Source organism: Neomonachus schauinslandi, chromosome 8 (assembly GCF_002201575.2).
Source record: "Neomonachus schauinslandi chromosome 8, ASM220157v2, whole genome shotgun sequence".
NCBI lineage: Eukaryota > Metazoa > Chordata > Mammalia > Carnivora > Phocidae > Neomonachus > Neomonachus schauinslandi.
In genome coordinates this window covers 96,068,276-96,083,991 of record NC_058410.1, presented here as the reverse complement: position 1 = coordinate 96,083,991, position 15,716 = coordinate 96,068,276, and the positions used below count along the sequence as shown (strand labels likewise).

At 38.1% G+C, this 15,716-nt stretch overlaps 1 protein-coding gene across 1 annotated transcript in view; it reads left to right on the top strand.

Annotated features, from left to right (window-relative positions):
- The first annotated feature begins 2,578 nt into the window (after positions 1–2,578).
- HCRTR2 (hypocretin receptor 2) overlaps positions 2,579–15,716 on the top strand; it is a 110,877-nt gene continuing 97,739 nt past the window's right edge. Inside the window, exon 1 of the mRNA XM_021692089.1 lies at positions 2,579–2,801. Within this exon, the coding sequence (XP_021547764.1) occupies positions 2,579–2,801 (223 nt within the window). The remainder of the gene's footprint in view (positions 2,802–15,716) is intronic.

Here is a 15,716-nt window from a genome sequence, read left to right as displayed (position 1 = left end):
GCTAATGCTTTGGATAATAGCAGCAGCATTTAAGATCTGGTTAAACCCCAAATTAACAAAATTAAATTAATACATGCATACATCATGTAGGTATCCTACTTAGCTGTCACCTCTTCACACAGGCCTTTTTGACCATCTGTTTCTAACATGGCCTTTGGGATTCTCCACTCACCATCACTTCACCCTATTTTGTTTTCATCATAACATTTATCCCTTCCTATTATTTTCTTATGTATTCATTAGTTAATTAGTTCGCTTTCTAACTTCCCTAGAAAGTAAAGTTCATGAAAATGGTAACCTTGCTTAACTTATATCACTGAGAGTAGAATAGAAACACTAAGTAAATATTTGTCAAAGAAATCAAAGGCCTATTTATTTTCTTCTCTTAAAAAATGACTAATGCTTGGGGCACCTGGGTGGCTCAATTGGTTAGGCGTCTGCCTTTGGCTCAGGTCGTGATCTCAGGGTCCTGGGATGGAGCCCCTGCTCAGTGGGGAGCCTGCTTCTCCCTCACCCTCTCCCTCTGCCCCTCCCCCCATTCATGCTCTCTTTCTCTCTTGCTCTCTCTGTCAAATAAATAAATAAAATCTTTAACAGAAATGACTAGTGCAGATGGGAAAACTATAACAATAGTATTTCTTGTGAAATATGACATCTGTAAAATAATAGAAGCCCCAAGCTGGGATCAAAAGAACTGGATGGTCTTGCCACAGATTAGTCACTTGACCTTTGGTAAATCATTTAATTTCTCCAGAACAGTTTCCTCATCTATAAAACAGGGCTAATCATGTCAACCCCTCAGCAGTTTTAAAACAATGTGTATGAAAAAATTTTCCAACTATAAAGTACAAAACAACTGTGAAGAATTATGCCTAGGGTAGGAGTTAGGGGGATTGACTTAACACTCAGTATCAACCAATAGTCTTGTGACATTTGAAAAAAAGGAATTAGATACAGACACTGGTTGCATCTACATGATAATGTACATTTTGTACCAGCAAGACCCAAACCAAATTACTGTATCTCCTCCTAGTTTCATATTATGCAAGACATTGAGAATGGTCTAAAGGAAGACCACATGAGTAGAGGTTTGGGGAAAGTGTCATTGAAAAACAATGGAATTAATTAGGGAAAAAGTAGAGGAAAGGGAAGGAGACTGTGATACTTATTTTAAATATATGAAGGGTTGTCATGTGGAAGCTTTATTCCATGTAGCACCAAGAGGCAAACTAGGTATTGAGGGTAGAAGGCTAAGAAAATTATATGTTGGTTTAAGACCTTATTTTAATGTAAGGAACAGTTTCAGAGCAGCCCCATGATGGTGGAAGTCATAAGTTAAGGTGGTCCATCCAAACTAGGTGGGGAAACATCAGCAATGTTATTAGAGGGCTTCTAATATTAACCGAAGTTGAGGCTAGGTGATGTTGGAGGCCCTTCCCATATCCAGAATTATAATCAAATGCAATATTCCTATCATGGATATTGAGAATTAAAGGATCCTGAACTCACACTGTGATGAATTCCAAAATATTCTTCTTAGAGATGAAATCAATTTCATTAGAGAGTGGCAGGTGACATCAGTCCTGAGTCAGAAGACCAGAAGAAAGACCAGTGGGGTGTGGTATTCACCAGAGAGCACTTCTGCTTGTACCACAACATCCTCCTAAGGATCTGTTTAACACGTGGATGTCTCCTTTGCTTGACAACATTAACTATTAGCACATTTATGACCCTTGCGTCCTTCAAGCTTTTGCTGCCGTGTTTCTTATGACACTTGGTTTTGCAAGTACAAATTCCAACTAAATATATCCTTCAATTCAAAAATGGTCTCATTCCCCAGTTTGGAAAAGGGGGAGTGGAGGCGGTATCTTCAAGATTCAGCAAGTGCTAAGTTGGCAAAGCCAAACAAACGTGAAAAGGTTTGTCTGAAATGACTTTTGCATAGTCCTGCTTGAGGAACACAGTGGCTCCTCTTCGTTACTTAAATGTTGACATTAAAAAGACAAATACATCAACAAATCCTGTATTAACCATGGGTGAACATGCTTGTCATGTCCATAGCATACACATGTCTGTGTATGGGTTACGGAAATTGCACGTGAGAAATGGAGGAGAAAAGTAGAAAAGCGGGAGATTTAACCCACGGAGAAATAGGTTAAAATAATTTTTATGACTCCCCCACCCCTTCCCACCCTCCTTCAGCTTCAGCTCTCCCTCAGCGCGGGCGGAGGCTGTGAGCTGCGGACTCAGTGCTGGAATGAGGAGTAATTGAGCCCGAGCCGAGCCCGAGGTAGCTTTCTCCCCCCGGTGTCATTGCTGCAGCCTCCAGTGCCAGGTCCCTAGCTCCTCAGCCGCCTCTCTTCACGGTGCAAAATCGTCTGCAAAGACAGCGAAGCCGCCGCAGAAGTTGCCCTGCACAAGACTCCGGAGGCATTGGCTCAGTAACTTTTCACGTCATTTTCTGCTCTGGAGCCCCTTCTCGCGTCTCCGCGCAGCCTTTAGCACCGCAAATCACAGTGCTCATGGGGCAGGCGAAGAGCGGCTTACGGCACTGAGCGGAACCGGACTCGAGCCCGTGATGTCCGGTACCAAATTGGAGGACTCCCCCCCTTGTCGCAACTGGTCATCTGCTTCGGAGCTGAATGAAACTCAAGAGCCCTTTTTAAACCCCACCGACTATGACGACGAGGAATTCCTGCGGTACCTGTGGAGGGAATACCTACACCCGAAAGAATATGAGTGGGTCCTGATCGCTGGGTACATCATCGTGTTCGTGGTGGCTCTTATTGGGAATGTCCTGGGTGAGTCTGGTCCCGGGCAGCCCTCCAGAGGGCTGTCACGTCCCCTCCGCCCCGGGCTGCAAAGGCTCTGAAGACCCCTCCCTCCCCCTGGGATGCAAACAAAGAGGTCGCTGCTCTCGGGGTGGGGTTTTCTGTTTAAAAAAAAAGAAAAAAGTTTTCTGATTTTCGGAACCAGGACCGAGCCCTGGAATGGTAATTCCTTTTTCTGCAGGGAGAAGCGGGGAAGCGCGTTTCTTTTGCGATTACCACGGTTACAGGCGGCGAGAGGGAGGCAACGAACGACAGGGTCTCCAGGTGGATTTTGTTGAGTGTGGGGAAATTGGTCACCCTTTTTTTGTAATGTAGCCAGGGATTTTGGGGGCTTTCTGGAGAGCGAGAGCTGGGAGACGACAAAGCTGTGCTCCTAAGGATCAAGCTCTCTGTGGCCACTGAAGTCACAAAGGATTTGTGAGGTAGGTAGAGTGCCCTTTGGCGAGGAGGTTAGGCTCTGTCTAGAGGTGGTAATGAAACGGCAGGGAGTGGAAACAGGCGAAGCACGGAGGTGCACTCATGCACTGAAGCTGAATTAAACAGGAACCATGCCATGAGCCAGCAAGAGGGAGGGGCACCTGAGAAAAGTACCAAAGAGATCTCAATCATTCATCCGCCTATCCATTCATTCATTCATCCACTCAACCAATATTTTTTTTCCAGAGCATGCTTGTTGCCAGGCTTGAGGAAATTTTGTAATGGATTTTTTTTTCGCCCAAAGACAAGACCAAGCTAAACGCTAGGCTCCCTGTTTGTCCCTGAGTTTGTATGCAAAGGTAGATTTCCCCGTCCGTTTCCCAGCTCGGCACAATTTCTGAGTGTTGGGGAGGGGGTGCAGTGCGGTATGGGGCTGTGGTGATGGAGTTTATTAGGGCAGCTGGGGAATCCACTTAATCCACTGGGGAATCCACTTAAAGAAAAGGAGCTCTGGAAGGGAGGGACGACTTAACATGAATTGTGAATGGAAGGAGCGTGTACCTTGATGAATGGAGAGTGGGAGGCGTTTCAAATGCAGAGGGCAGTGTGGAGGCAATCTCTGTTGAAAATGACAGGAGGAGATGGGGGAGGCTAGGAGAAGATGCTCTTGATTTTCAATTACAAAAAGGGAAGATGGGTGAGGTGAGATAGGCTGAGTGGCTTTGAAGTCCAAAGCAAAGAATTACTAGCTGCAATGGAGGATGATAAGGAACTTATCAGCACTAATCTGATTTTTACCTTCTCTCTCCAAGTATGTCAGTCTGGGTAGGAAGCATTCAAAGTAGTCTGTCACCAATTCAGCAGGCAGAGTAGTTGGTAGTATGTGACTGAGAAGCATTCTGGAGAGAGTTGGTAGAATATTATTTTTTTAAGAGAGATAAAAATCCTCTGAAAACTTTTTTTTTAAATAATACTATATTATTTCCAGGCTATTTTTGTTGTTGTTTTAAAGGTAAACATAAAGGGAATCTTTGGGTGATGCAAACAAGGTGGATGAAGGTGAAAATACACATGCTTAGGGTCCTTTGCTATAAGGATAAGTCTGCTAATAATAATGACTTTCTTGTTTCCCTTCCTGGCATCCATTCTTAGAGTTACAACTATTAAAACACATGGCTGCCAGCATAGAAACATATCACTGTTATGCCCACACTTAATGATAAGTAATCTAAACTGAACATCCATTGAGTACCTACCTTGTGCCAGACTCCTTCACATACACTCTCATTTAAACCTCAAAGTAACCCACGTTTGACAGAAGAAGAAACAAGACTTAGAGAAATGAAATGGCTTATTAAAGAACATGATTCAGATTCAGCTCCATTTCTTCTGACCTGAGATCCAAAATTCTCCATTGATATTCCACTCTAGAGCTAGAAAGCATAGAGAGAATGAATTCTTTGCTCCTTGTTGTCTGCAAGCCTATTAAATGTATTTCCTGTTCTCTCTTGCATCTATGCCCACTGTTAATAAATTACCATGAAGGGTTAATGGCTCTGTCATTGTCTCCAACAAAATCTTATCCAGAGAGGAATGTTATTGCACTGCAGTAAAAATTTGACCTGTTTTGCAGGAATAGCTGCAAATCATAACTATTTCCCTTCCCTAATTTTTATTTCAGCCTTAATCTCTGTGATAAAATTTGTTTCTCTTTGCTGTTACTTTATTCTGGCCTTACACAGAATGTTGATGCATAGTCTTCATATTCTAACTGCATAGTTTAGGGGTACGTGTTTGCAAGCCTAGGGAGTGTTTTAGTCTCAAGAAGGAAACACCTCTACAGTAAGACTACGTGTTTCATAATGTCAAGTAAAAGAGCACTGTCCACAGCCCCAAGTGCTGAAATGGCCAATTCCATTCAGCTTAAAAAGAAAAATTTACTCAAAGCACTGTGCTCTCAAGATACTGACAGCTATTTTCTCTGGGACTAAATGACATTGAAATCCTCTCTGGCTGAACTGAAACCCATTCTTTACTGACATATTCCCTGAAAGTTGATGAAGTTTAAGTTTGACATTTAAACAAATGATCAGTGTGTCATTACTCACAGACAACTTCCTGCTCTTTGATATCACTGTCAAATTTGCAAAACGGATTAGATTGAGAATTGCTTTTTTGCCCCGTGAGTAAAAGTAATTTTATGCATAGAGTGGCAGGACAAGGAATCACATTATTCATGCAAAACAAAGAGGCAACTATTAGGTATGAAGGTGAAAGACCACAGTGTAGGCAGCAGATGTAATCCCTGACCCTTTGGGTCCACCCACCATTTGCACTTTCATGTAACTGACTACTTAGAAAATTTCAACCTTGTTGAACTTTCAGATATAATGTGATCAGTTAGAAGTCATTTCCACCACAATGTCCTTTTGTGAAGTGATGTAACAGGATATGCCCTGAGCAGAATGACAGAGTCTTGATCATTTCCACCTCTTTTTCTTCTCTCCACAGTTCCTCTCTCTCATCGTGTCCCTTATCCCATTTGTATCATATGTTTCTTCCCAGTGATGAAAATCAGTTTTCTGGAAAAAAAAATGCAACACAAGTCATTCAAAATAAGACAAAAGTGACCCTACATTAAATTTCATGAGTATATGCATTCTAATAAAAGACATATGCATGTCTACTTATAGAATTTTAGGACATAGGAAGGAAGATAGGGTAGAGTTCTTTTTGGACACAGTGTTTTTCCAGTATCTTCAAAATTATGCCACATATAACCTATTCCTAAGTATGTCTTGTACTATAGCCAAATAGATGCATTCAATTATTTAACCAGTACATTTTGAGCAATATTATGTTTTTAAAATTAATGTGTGTTGGGGGGAGGGGTCATGGGGACACTCAGAGGAATATATTTGGTGTTATTCCTACTTCTTTTTCCTTGAGTTGAAACTGGATGGAGTGATGGGTTCTAGTCAATTCAAACATTAAATAGCTGGAAGAAATGAGTAAGTCTCTGCCTGTCTTACTTCTGCATTCAAAGATATCATGATTTTTTTTTTTTAACCTGGAATGCTTCTATCTTCCCTGTTGTTGTCTCCATATGAAAAATGAGAACATTCAACAAATGACATCAGTCCAGGTGTGCTTCTTGCTTCTTGTGTGACCATTAGTATGTTATTGAACTCTACAAGTCTGTTTTTTCTATTTGAAAATTAAGATAGATAATGCAGGCCTTGTAGAAATATGTAATATAATATATACAGAAGTACACACACACACACGTATGTGTGTGTGTGTGTGTGTGTATTTTTCTTGACACATAGTAGACACTGAATGCCAATTTCTATCCCTTCATTCCCACTACTGAAATCTTTCCCTGATGTAGTTTGCAGCCATCTTCTGCCTCCATGGCCAGTCTGCAGCTCTGTAGTTCTTTACGACCTCTGTTCTGCCTTTTTCTCAGTTGAGAGGTTTCCTAAAAGTTATTAGTAAAATGGAGTTGGCACATGTTGCTTTCCTTTTCCATACCAGCTCCACCCACTCATCCCCTAACAGGTGTTTATTGCCTTCATACTAACTACTTAACATTGCCTTCCCAGCTCTCAGTGAAAGTCATTGCTAAGAGGATAATATTCTCTTTCAGCTTAAATCTGCTTGCACTGGGTCCCACTTACTCAGAATTGTGGGTTGTTGTTGGGTTGTGTTTGGTCTATCACTATTAATGTTTTAAATAGCATGTGTGCACACACACATACGCAGGTAATATGTTGATTTCACTCAGTTGAAGCACACTGCCTGTTAAGGAATTTACCCGATAACATTTAAACTAAATTGGGCGAATGAGATGGGAAAAATATCTGTAATGGGTTGCGTCTTGCAGAGCTCATCATATGTCCCAGATATGGAACTGGCAGAGTTTCCAGTCACTACTACTTCTAAGCCTAAGAAACATTTATTTCCTCCTCCTCCTAATGACCAATTCACATCCGTTGGTGTTTCTAAACCCACCCTTTCCTACACAGGAGACAGAAAGAGGTTAGAGATAATACATTACTCATTTCTGCCAAGACCTGATAGAAGTCATGAATGATGACTGTAAAAGGTAATATTAGCCATTGAGCTTTAAACTGGTGTGTTTTTAGTTACAGAATGTAAAATATGCTTATCTGAATAAGAATTAAACTGATGCCACCACACTTTGACTAAAAGCATAACCACCTAGTTTTACTGGGTAAAATAAACCAGTTTTTGATTTGAACAGAATCTCAGTGATAACTTTTTAAATGGCTGTCTCATAGAAAACAGCAACATTTATCATTTACAGACAATAATAAAATAATACAAGCTACTGATAATTTAAATGTAATGGATTCTTCCTATATTTGGAAAAAAATTAGGAAAATGAAATAATGAAAATAATACCAATTTTCAAAAGAGGCCAAATCCAATACTTATATACAAATACAGTATTCAAGTCTTTAAATTTTTTTATTGATTTCATTAGGACATACATATATATTTACATTAATTATCATCATTTTATATTCTAGAATATATTTGCAAATCCTCACATATTACAGCTAGGTTAGCATTCCAGAGTTCCTGAATTCTCACTCAGCTCCCCATATTTCAGGAGTATCCACTGCTGGTGTTATTTTACAAGTGAAAAAAGAATTTTCTATCTTTCTTCTTATAGCATTATGACATACCCCAAAACTGTAGGGATGCGTGTTCTATTAAGTACTGGCTCACTAATAGGAGTCAGTCAGTGACCTGTGATGGAAGAAGCTGAGGATTCATCTCTAGTTCCCCTTCTCACTGCAAAGGAAAATGGAGAATATTTATTGAGTACCAAATGCTAAGTCCTGAATGCTAGGCTCCACAATGCATATATGTAATTTATTGATGCCTCATAATAAACTTATAAGGAGGAGATTAGGAGCTTTGTTTTACAAATGAGGAAACTGAAATTCAAAAGCTATTTTAACTTGTTCCAAAGTTTAGTCAGACAGTAAGGAGCAGAACTAAGTTTCAAAAATGGGTTGATCAGGTTCCATGGCCCAGCTGTGTTCCATTACTTCATTCTGTCTCCCTTGTTTCTCATCTTGACTCAGAAACACAGAAGAAAAAAGAGTGGAAATGATGCTTAGATGTGCCCTCTAGACGATTTACAGAGTTGTTCTGGCATGTTGCCATGCTACATCTCTGATAGACTACAGTTCTTCAGCTCTGAGGATGAGCTCATTTGATAAGCTAATCAAGGTCAGGCTAGGGTTACTTTACAAGAGAAAATTTCAAGGTAAAATAGGTGCTGCCAAAAACACTTTTGCTTGTTTGGGATGGGGGTGGGGTGACTCACTGGATAAATGTTAGATAATTGTGGCCAAGGATTATTTTGTTTTTGAAAGTGCTGTCTTTAGACACGACTTATATGGAGAACCTAAACATTTAATATATCAAATAATCCAAAATTTTTTTTTTCTTTTTTTGGTTTTCAAATCTACTCATGTACTTTATTTTTTATTTTTCTGATATAATGACTGTTAACTTTGAAAAAAAATCATAAGTTTCTATTGATTTGATTAAATAGGTCAATCTTTATATCACATAATGGTGTTCCTGGAGCATAATGGTGTTATGTACGTCCAAAGAGCATTGAGCATCACACCAGACGTGAAATGACCTTTAGATGCAGACAATGAAACACTTTGAGATGCTATTGGATGAAATAGATGACATATATGACCAGTCTTTTGAATTGCTGACTCTTTGGGCTGAATTTATTGATTTTACTTTTGTTCCCAATGAGGGATTATCTTTTAACCAAGTAAATGGATATAGGATATATATATTTTTTACATAACATTAAATTTGTTTCCAACAGAATAATTTTCTTATAAACAAGAAACAAACTTTCAGAATAAATATGTACTTTATTCTTAAAAAATATTTTGGGATTATCATCATTGATTCTTTTCTAGTAGTTTTCTTTCAATATTAAATATACATGAAGGATGTTTAATAATTATGTAGTATTTTACTCTTCAGAAGACATTGTTACATATCTATTGTCTCACTTATTCTTCACAATATTATGAAGTAGGTCTTATTTAATGAATCAAGTACTTGAAGTGATTTAAAATTACTTTAAAAGTTTGAGTAACTGGAAATATCAAGGGGTTGAATGTCACTTTGGGAAAAGCTTGCCAGTTTCTTGTATTCCAAGAGACCAGGGTAAGGGATGCTAATCACCTATGGCTTTCAGCTATGATGTCTTTGATACCTGATTTTGTCAATGTTCTGAGTGCAGATACACATTAACCAAATTCACAAACCTGGCAAAAAAGAAAAGAAGGAAAGCATTCCAGTGTTTTGATTTAAAATAAGAAGTCACTTTTTTTTTTGAGAACATTATTTATTTTTTATTATTATGTTAATCACCATACATTACATCATTAGTTTTTGATGTAGTGATCCATGATTCATTGTTTGCGTATAACACCCAGTGCTCCATGTAGAATGTGCCCTCTTTAATACCCATCACCGGGCTAACCCATCTTCCCACCCCCCTCCCCTCCAGAACCCTCAGTTTCTCAGAGTCCGTAGTCTGTCATGGTTCGTCTCCCCCTCCAATTCCCCCCCTTCATTCTTCCCCTCCTGCTATCTTTTTTTTTTTTAACATATAATGTATTATTTGTTTCAGAGGTACAGGTCTGTGATTCACTTTTATGAATCTTAGAATACTTGAAGTGTGTTCAATCATCATAGTCTCTTCCGATCATCATATCTACATGAAGAGCTTTATTGGTCTGAATAGCTAGGCTATGCCACAGTAGCAAATAAACCCTGAGGTTTCATTGGTTTTATGTCATAGGAGTTTATTTCTTGTCTGTTTAACATTTAATGTGGGTTAGAGAGTCAGTTTCATATAGCGACTCAAGGTTGAGGAGTCCCTCATGTTTTATGTACCACCTTAACATGTGGCCTCTGTCGTAACCAGCTTCCAAACTGGTTCCCAATGTTCCCACATCAACTGATAGTCACACCCTGTGTAGTTCCTTTCACGCTGTGCCAGAATTGGTCTGGGTGACCAATAACGTACAGCAGAAGTGATAGTATGTCACTTTCAAGATCACATTATGAAAGGTTACAGCTTCTGCCTTGAGTTCCCACTCTCTCTCTTGCTCTTGGATTTCCTGCTCTGGAGAACATAAGCTGCCTTGTGAGCGACCCACATGGTAAGGAATTGAAACATCCCGCCAAAAACCATATAGTAAATGTGGCCTGCTAACAACCACATGTATGATCTTGGAAACAAATCCTCATCCAGTCTGAGATAACATAGCATCTCCCATCGCCCCCTAGCTTGACTGAAACTTAATGACATACTCTGAGACAGAACTATCTTACCAAATTTCTCATAGACACTTTAGAAGCTGTGAGATAATAAAAGTTTCTTGTTTTAAATGTTTAAATTCAGGGATAAGTTGTTAGGCAGCCTATAAAGTATCAAGCAGACTCATGTTAGAAGAGTGAACTGGGAAAAAATACTGGCTCTAAACTACCCTTGCCAATGGTCAACACATGTCAGTCATGCCCATAATCATTTGGCCAAAACCAGTCATATTTTATCAACCTAACTGCAAGCAGGACTAGAAAGTATAAGGGAACACTGTCTTTGTTACAGAAAGTATAAAGGAACACTGTCTCTGTTTAAATATGCAATAGTTAAAAGTATTTTTAACATGCATGGACTCAGAACAAGGGGAGTTAGAGGAATTAAGTACCTGATGGCATAAGCCTAAGATAAGCTGATAAGATATATCCACTTCACATTTTGGATTTCTCCCAATGGAAATAGCATAAATATTGGGAGACTTTGTGCCAGTTACTGTGCTAAGAATCTAGGGTACAGAGATAATAGAAACCAAGGAGCCTACATTTTGGTTGAAGAGACAGACATATTAACAGATAATCTCAGTATAACGTGACAAGTGCTCTTGATAGATGGGTTACAGGGTGCAGTGGAAGAATATAAGAAGGACACTTAGTTCCATTTGGGGGATTAGAGAAAGATTCAGGAGGCGATGACACCCACGCTGAGTATTAATGCATGAATTCAAGTTACACAGGTGAGAAAAATTGGGTAAGGATGTTCTAAGCAGAGGAAACAACATGAGCAAAATCAGAGGCGTGAAATAGCATGGACTATGAAGAGAATGCTAAGCAATTGGGTAACTCCAGTGTAAGTAAGTGCAGATGAGGAGAGTCTAGGGATGAAGCTGGAGCAGTAGATGAGGATTGGGTTATGAAAGACCTTGTGTACCATACTGGAGATTTTGGCTAGCTTTTACACTGCAGTTTAGAGGGGACCCTTTGAAGATTTAAGGAGAGTTTCATCATTAGTTTGCATTTTTCATGAGAGCATTGTAGGGATAATGTAAAGAATAAATCTAAAGGGTAGGTATTTGTGAAGGTTTTCACCCTGGGATTTGTGTCCTGTTTGGGGCTCATTTAATCAAGCCTGTTTTAATGAAAACAAAAATTGATAATAAAAGACACAATCAATATTTTCTAGATAATTACCTCTAGGAGGCTAGAAATGTCACTTTCAAGATCACATTACAAAACATTACAGCTTCTGCCTTGAGTTCCCACTCTGCCTTTTACTCTTGGATTTCTTGCTATTGTGTTGCATAAGGAAGGAAAAGAGAAAAACAGAAAGTGAGAAATGGAGAGGAAACGAAGAGAAGAGGAAGATGACTAAAATATAGCAAAAACTGTTGCTATGTCTGCTTTGTAGACTATTTCAATTTGAGAAGTAATTTCTCATTTTTAAAGCTTTTAAAAAAATTTACTTATTTTAGAGGAGGGGAGGGGCAGAAGGAGAGGGAAAATCTCAAGCAGACTCCACACTGAACGTGGAGTCCAACATGGGCCTTGATCGCATAACCCTGAGATCATGACCTGAGCCCAAACCAAGAGTCAGACACTCAACTAACTGCACCACCCAGGTACCCCGAGAAGTAATTTCTCTTTAAAATAATTTTTCATATGTCTTTCCTGAAAGAGGTATTTAGGACTCTTACATGCCATAGCTCTATTAACATTTTCCAGTATTCTGTATAATTTTTCACTAAAACGATTTTTGTAATGACTTATATTTGAGGTTTTGATGAGTCTCTATGCCCCCAGCCATCCATCTTTTTGGCTTTTAAATCATTTTTTGACCTCATACTGAGATGCAAAAGATAAAAATTTGAGACCTGATGAAAATTTTTCATATTTTCCAACTAAAGCCCCAAATTTTTACTCCAAATTATTTGTAACTTTCTAAATACGTTCATTTGAAATCTTATCTTAAATGAGAATTTCATCATTCCAGTAATCAAAATGATATTATATTGACCCCACGACAGCCCTTAGGGAATTACAGGGAATATTTTCCCACAAGTTGACATGGGAACACTTCAAAATTTCTAAAACTGTGATTAGTTTAAAACCCTTTATTTGCTATTCCTTGCTCACAATGGGAATATAGTGGTGATTAAAGATTGCAACATTCTTTTCTAGATTTTCAGTGAGTTTTTATTCCTACTCAGTGACTATAAAATGAACTTATAAAACACATGGTTTACAACCATGTAGGGCTTTGATTTTATCACTACATTGCTAGAAATGGGGTAAGAAAGCCATTGTCTATAATAATTTGTTTTATCAATTTAGAATGAATTTGATGAGTCATCCACTTTGGTAGAGAACGATATTCCTTATAAATACCATTTTGAAGCCAATTTGTCTTTCTTAAAATGTGCAGGTAGTGCTGGTCTTTCAGAGACAGAAGTAAAGAGGTATGATTAAGTGCTTATCAAACAATTTTGTCATTGGGTAAAACAGAGTCAACTTTTAGTTATAAAAGACTGGCTAAAAACTTAATCTTTCCAATGAAAATACTTACTATAAAAGTTCCCCAATCTTAGAAAGCTCAAAAAGAAATACATTAACAAATTTTACCAGCTGGTGCAGGAAAAAGACTTCATAATTATTGGGACATTTATATGCTTGGACTTGATTTATATTTTAGACACAAGAAAGCCTAGAAAGACCTTGTTCTTTGAAGTCATCAGAGATGGTGATGGTGACTCATAGATTCCTGAAAGTCAGTAAGATTACCTAGTTTATAAATCTATGTGTTTTTTCCCCAGGCATGGTGAATTTTGCAACTGGTCAGATGGGAAGAATTGTCTCAGTGCAAAAAGGGAAAATAAGAATTTAAGAACTTAAAAACACAAAAAAATAAAAACACATGTATACACACACAGGTATTTGCATTATATGACTAATATGATTTTAATGCACCCTAGGTGTTGTGTTTTTTTTTTTTTTTTTCATGCAGGATTAAGAATCTACCTTTCAAATTGAAAAATTCCAAAAACTCTATATAACCCCTTGACTTTGACAAACTTAAGAGATATTTTCAATTATCTCCTAAGAAAATGAACTAGCCTTTAGGGATACAAAAAGAATATATACACCAGAGATGAGTAAGTCCCTGAATGAATGTCCATGTAAGAAGGAGTATCCTTTGGGGGATCCATCCTTGTATCACCATTTCTTTTCCTTGAACTGACTCAATGTATTCTTGCTTTAGAGTCTTCACAGTTTATAACCCCCTCTGACCCTCTCACAGCTGGCTCCTGCTCACCTCACCTGTCATATCCTCAAAATTTCTCTAAGAAAGCCCACTCTGGATCACCCTGAATCCCTCTTCATGTATTATGATACCATCCCTTTTTATTTTTGTCATAGAGCTTATTACTTTTTGAGATTATATTGTTGGTTTGTCAATTTTTCTATTGTCTCCCTCAAGTAACGTGTAAGTTCTGTGAGAGCAGTTTCTTTATTTTTCTTTTTTTCAGGTACATCCTCAATGTCTAGAACAACGTCAGGCATACAATAATTTTTAGCTACCAGATAAAATACTAGACTTCTACCAGGAGGAATTCCTTAGGAATTATATATATACATTGCAGGCTTTAAATTTCTTTTACATAAAAATTAAAAATAAAACCTCAATAATTTGAGTTTTCAAATATCTTAAGGAATATACACATTAAAATAAATGTATAATTATGAGAGTAATGATTATGAGATACCAGTTGTAAAATTTCTCCCAGCACTGAGATCCCCTTGATATTACAATGAAACTATTTTGCTCTTCCCGTGAAAAGAAATGGGATTTATAAACTGTGGCAGGTTTCTTCATTTTTTTCAAGGAAGTTACACCAAGATCCTTCCACCAAGATTGCCATATTTCTGCAATAATTGAGAAGAACATGTAATATACAAAATCTTTACTTAAACTGTGTTTGTTTCAAAGTAACTTTTAGTTGTCTTTTATAAAAGTCTAAGGAAACATTCGACCCTTGGTGTCCCAGATGAAATAAGAGAGCTGAGACTGAATGTTATGGTGATTCTGCACTTCCTGCAATTAAAAGGACCAAACATATCCCCCTCTGAGCCCAGTATGTTTCAGAAATACAAAGTCTCAGGTTTAGGAATTCTTTGTCATTCTTCCCCATTGCCAGTGACTTATGCCAATTCTGATACACTAGACTGTTCAGACAATTGAAAAAAAAAAAATTCTTCTTTCAGGTAGAGTGCAAGAGCAATGTTGGCAATAGCTGGATACTTCTAGACATTTCATTTAATGAGGGATAAGGGGACAATAAACGCTTTTGACTAACTTCAGTCTTCAGTTTCTGGAAATATCCATCAAATTATAAATTTTTAAAAATTGAAGTGCAGTCTTGAGGTGCCTGGGTGGCTCAGTCTGTTAGGCGTCTGACTCTGGATTTTGGCTCAGCTCCTGATTTCAGGGTTGTGAGATGGAACCCTACATTGGGCTCAATGCTCAGTGGGGAGTTTGATTGAGATTCTCTCTCTCCCTTTCCCTCTGCTTCTCTCCCCACTCATACACATGCTCTTCCTCTCTCTCCTTCTCTCAAATAAATAAATAAATCTTCAGGAAAAAAAAAATTGATGTGCAGTCTTGCACAGGGATGGGAGGTATTGCTAATTCTAGCAGATCCTTGACCTATTGAACCGATTGTATTAATATTTCTTATATTATGAATCACTTGAATTACAGACATGTTAGGTTTCTTGGAATTGTTATATTGCACTAATTACATAAGTCTTCAACAAAAATATTTGCCACCCATTGTTTTAGTTAATCTTACAACAACCTGTGTGATGGGGCTATTATTTGCTCCTTTTTCCCAGGTAGTGAAATTTAGTATTAGAGAGCTGCTATCATGTTAGTTGTGTGAATAGCTTTACATGTTATCACTTAGCTTTCCCATTTCTGAACAGTGGGTAAACACAGATCTCTGTTCTCCATTTCCATTCCTCCTTTGATAGCACAGCTATGCTAGTATGCATAGCAAGTTGAAAAATACG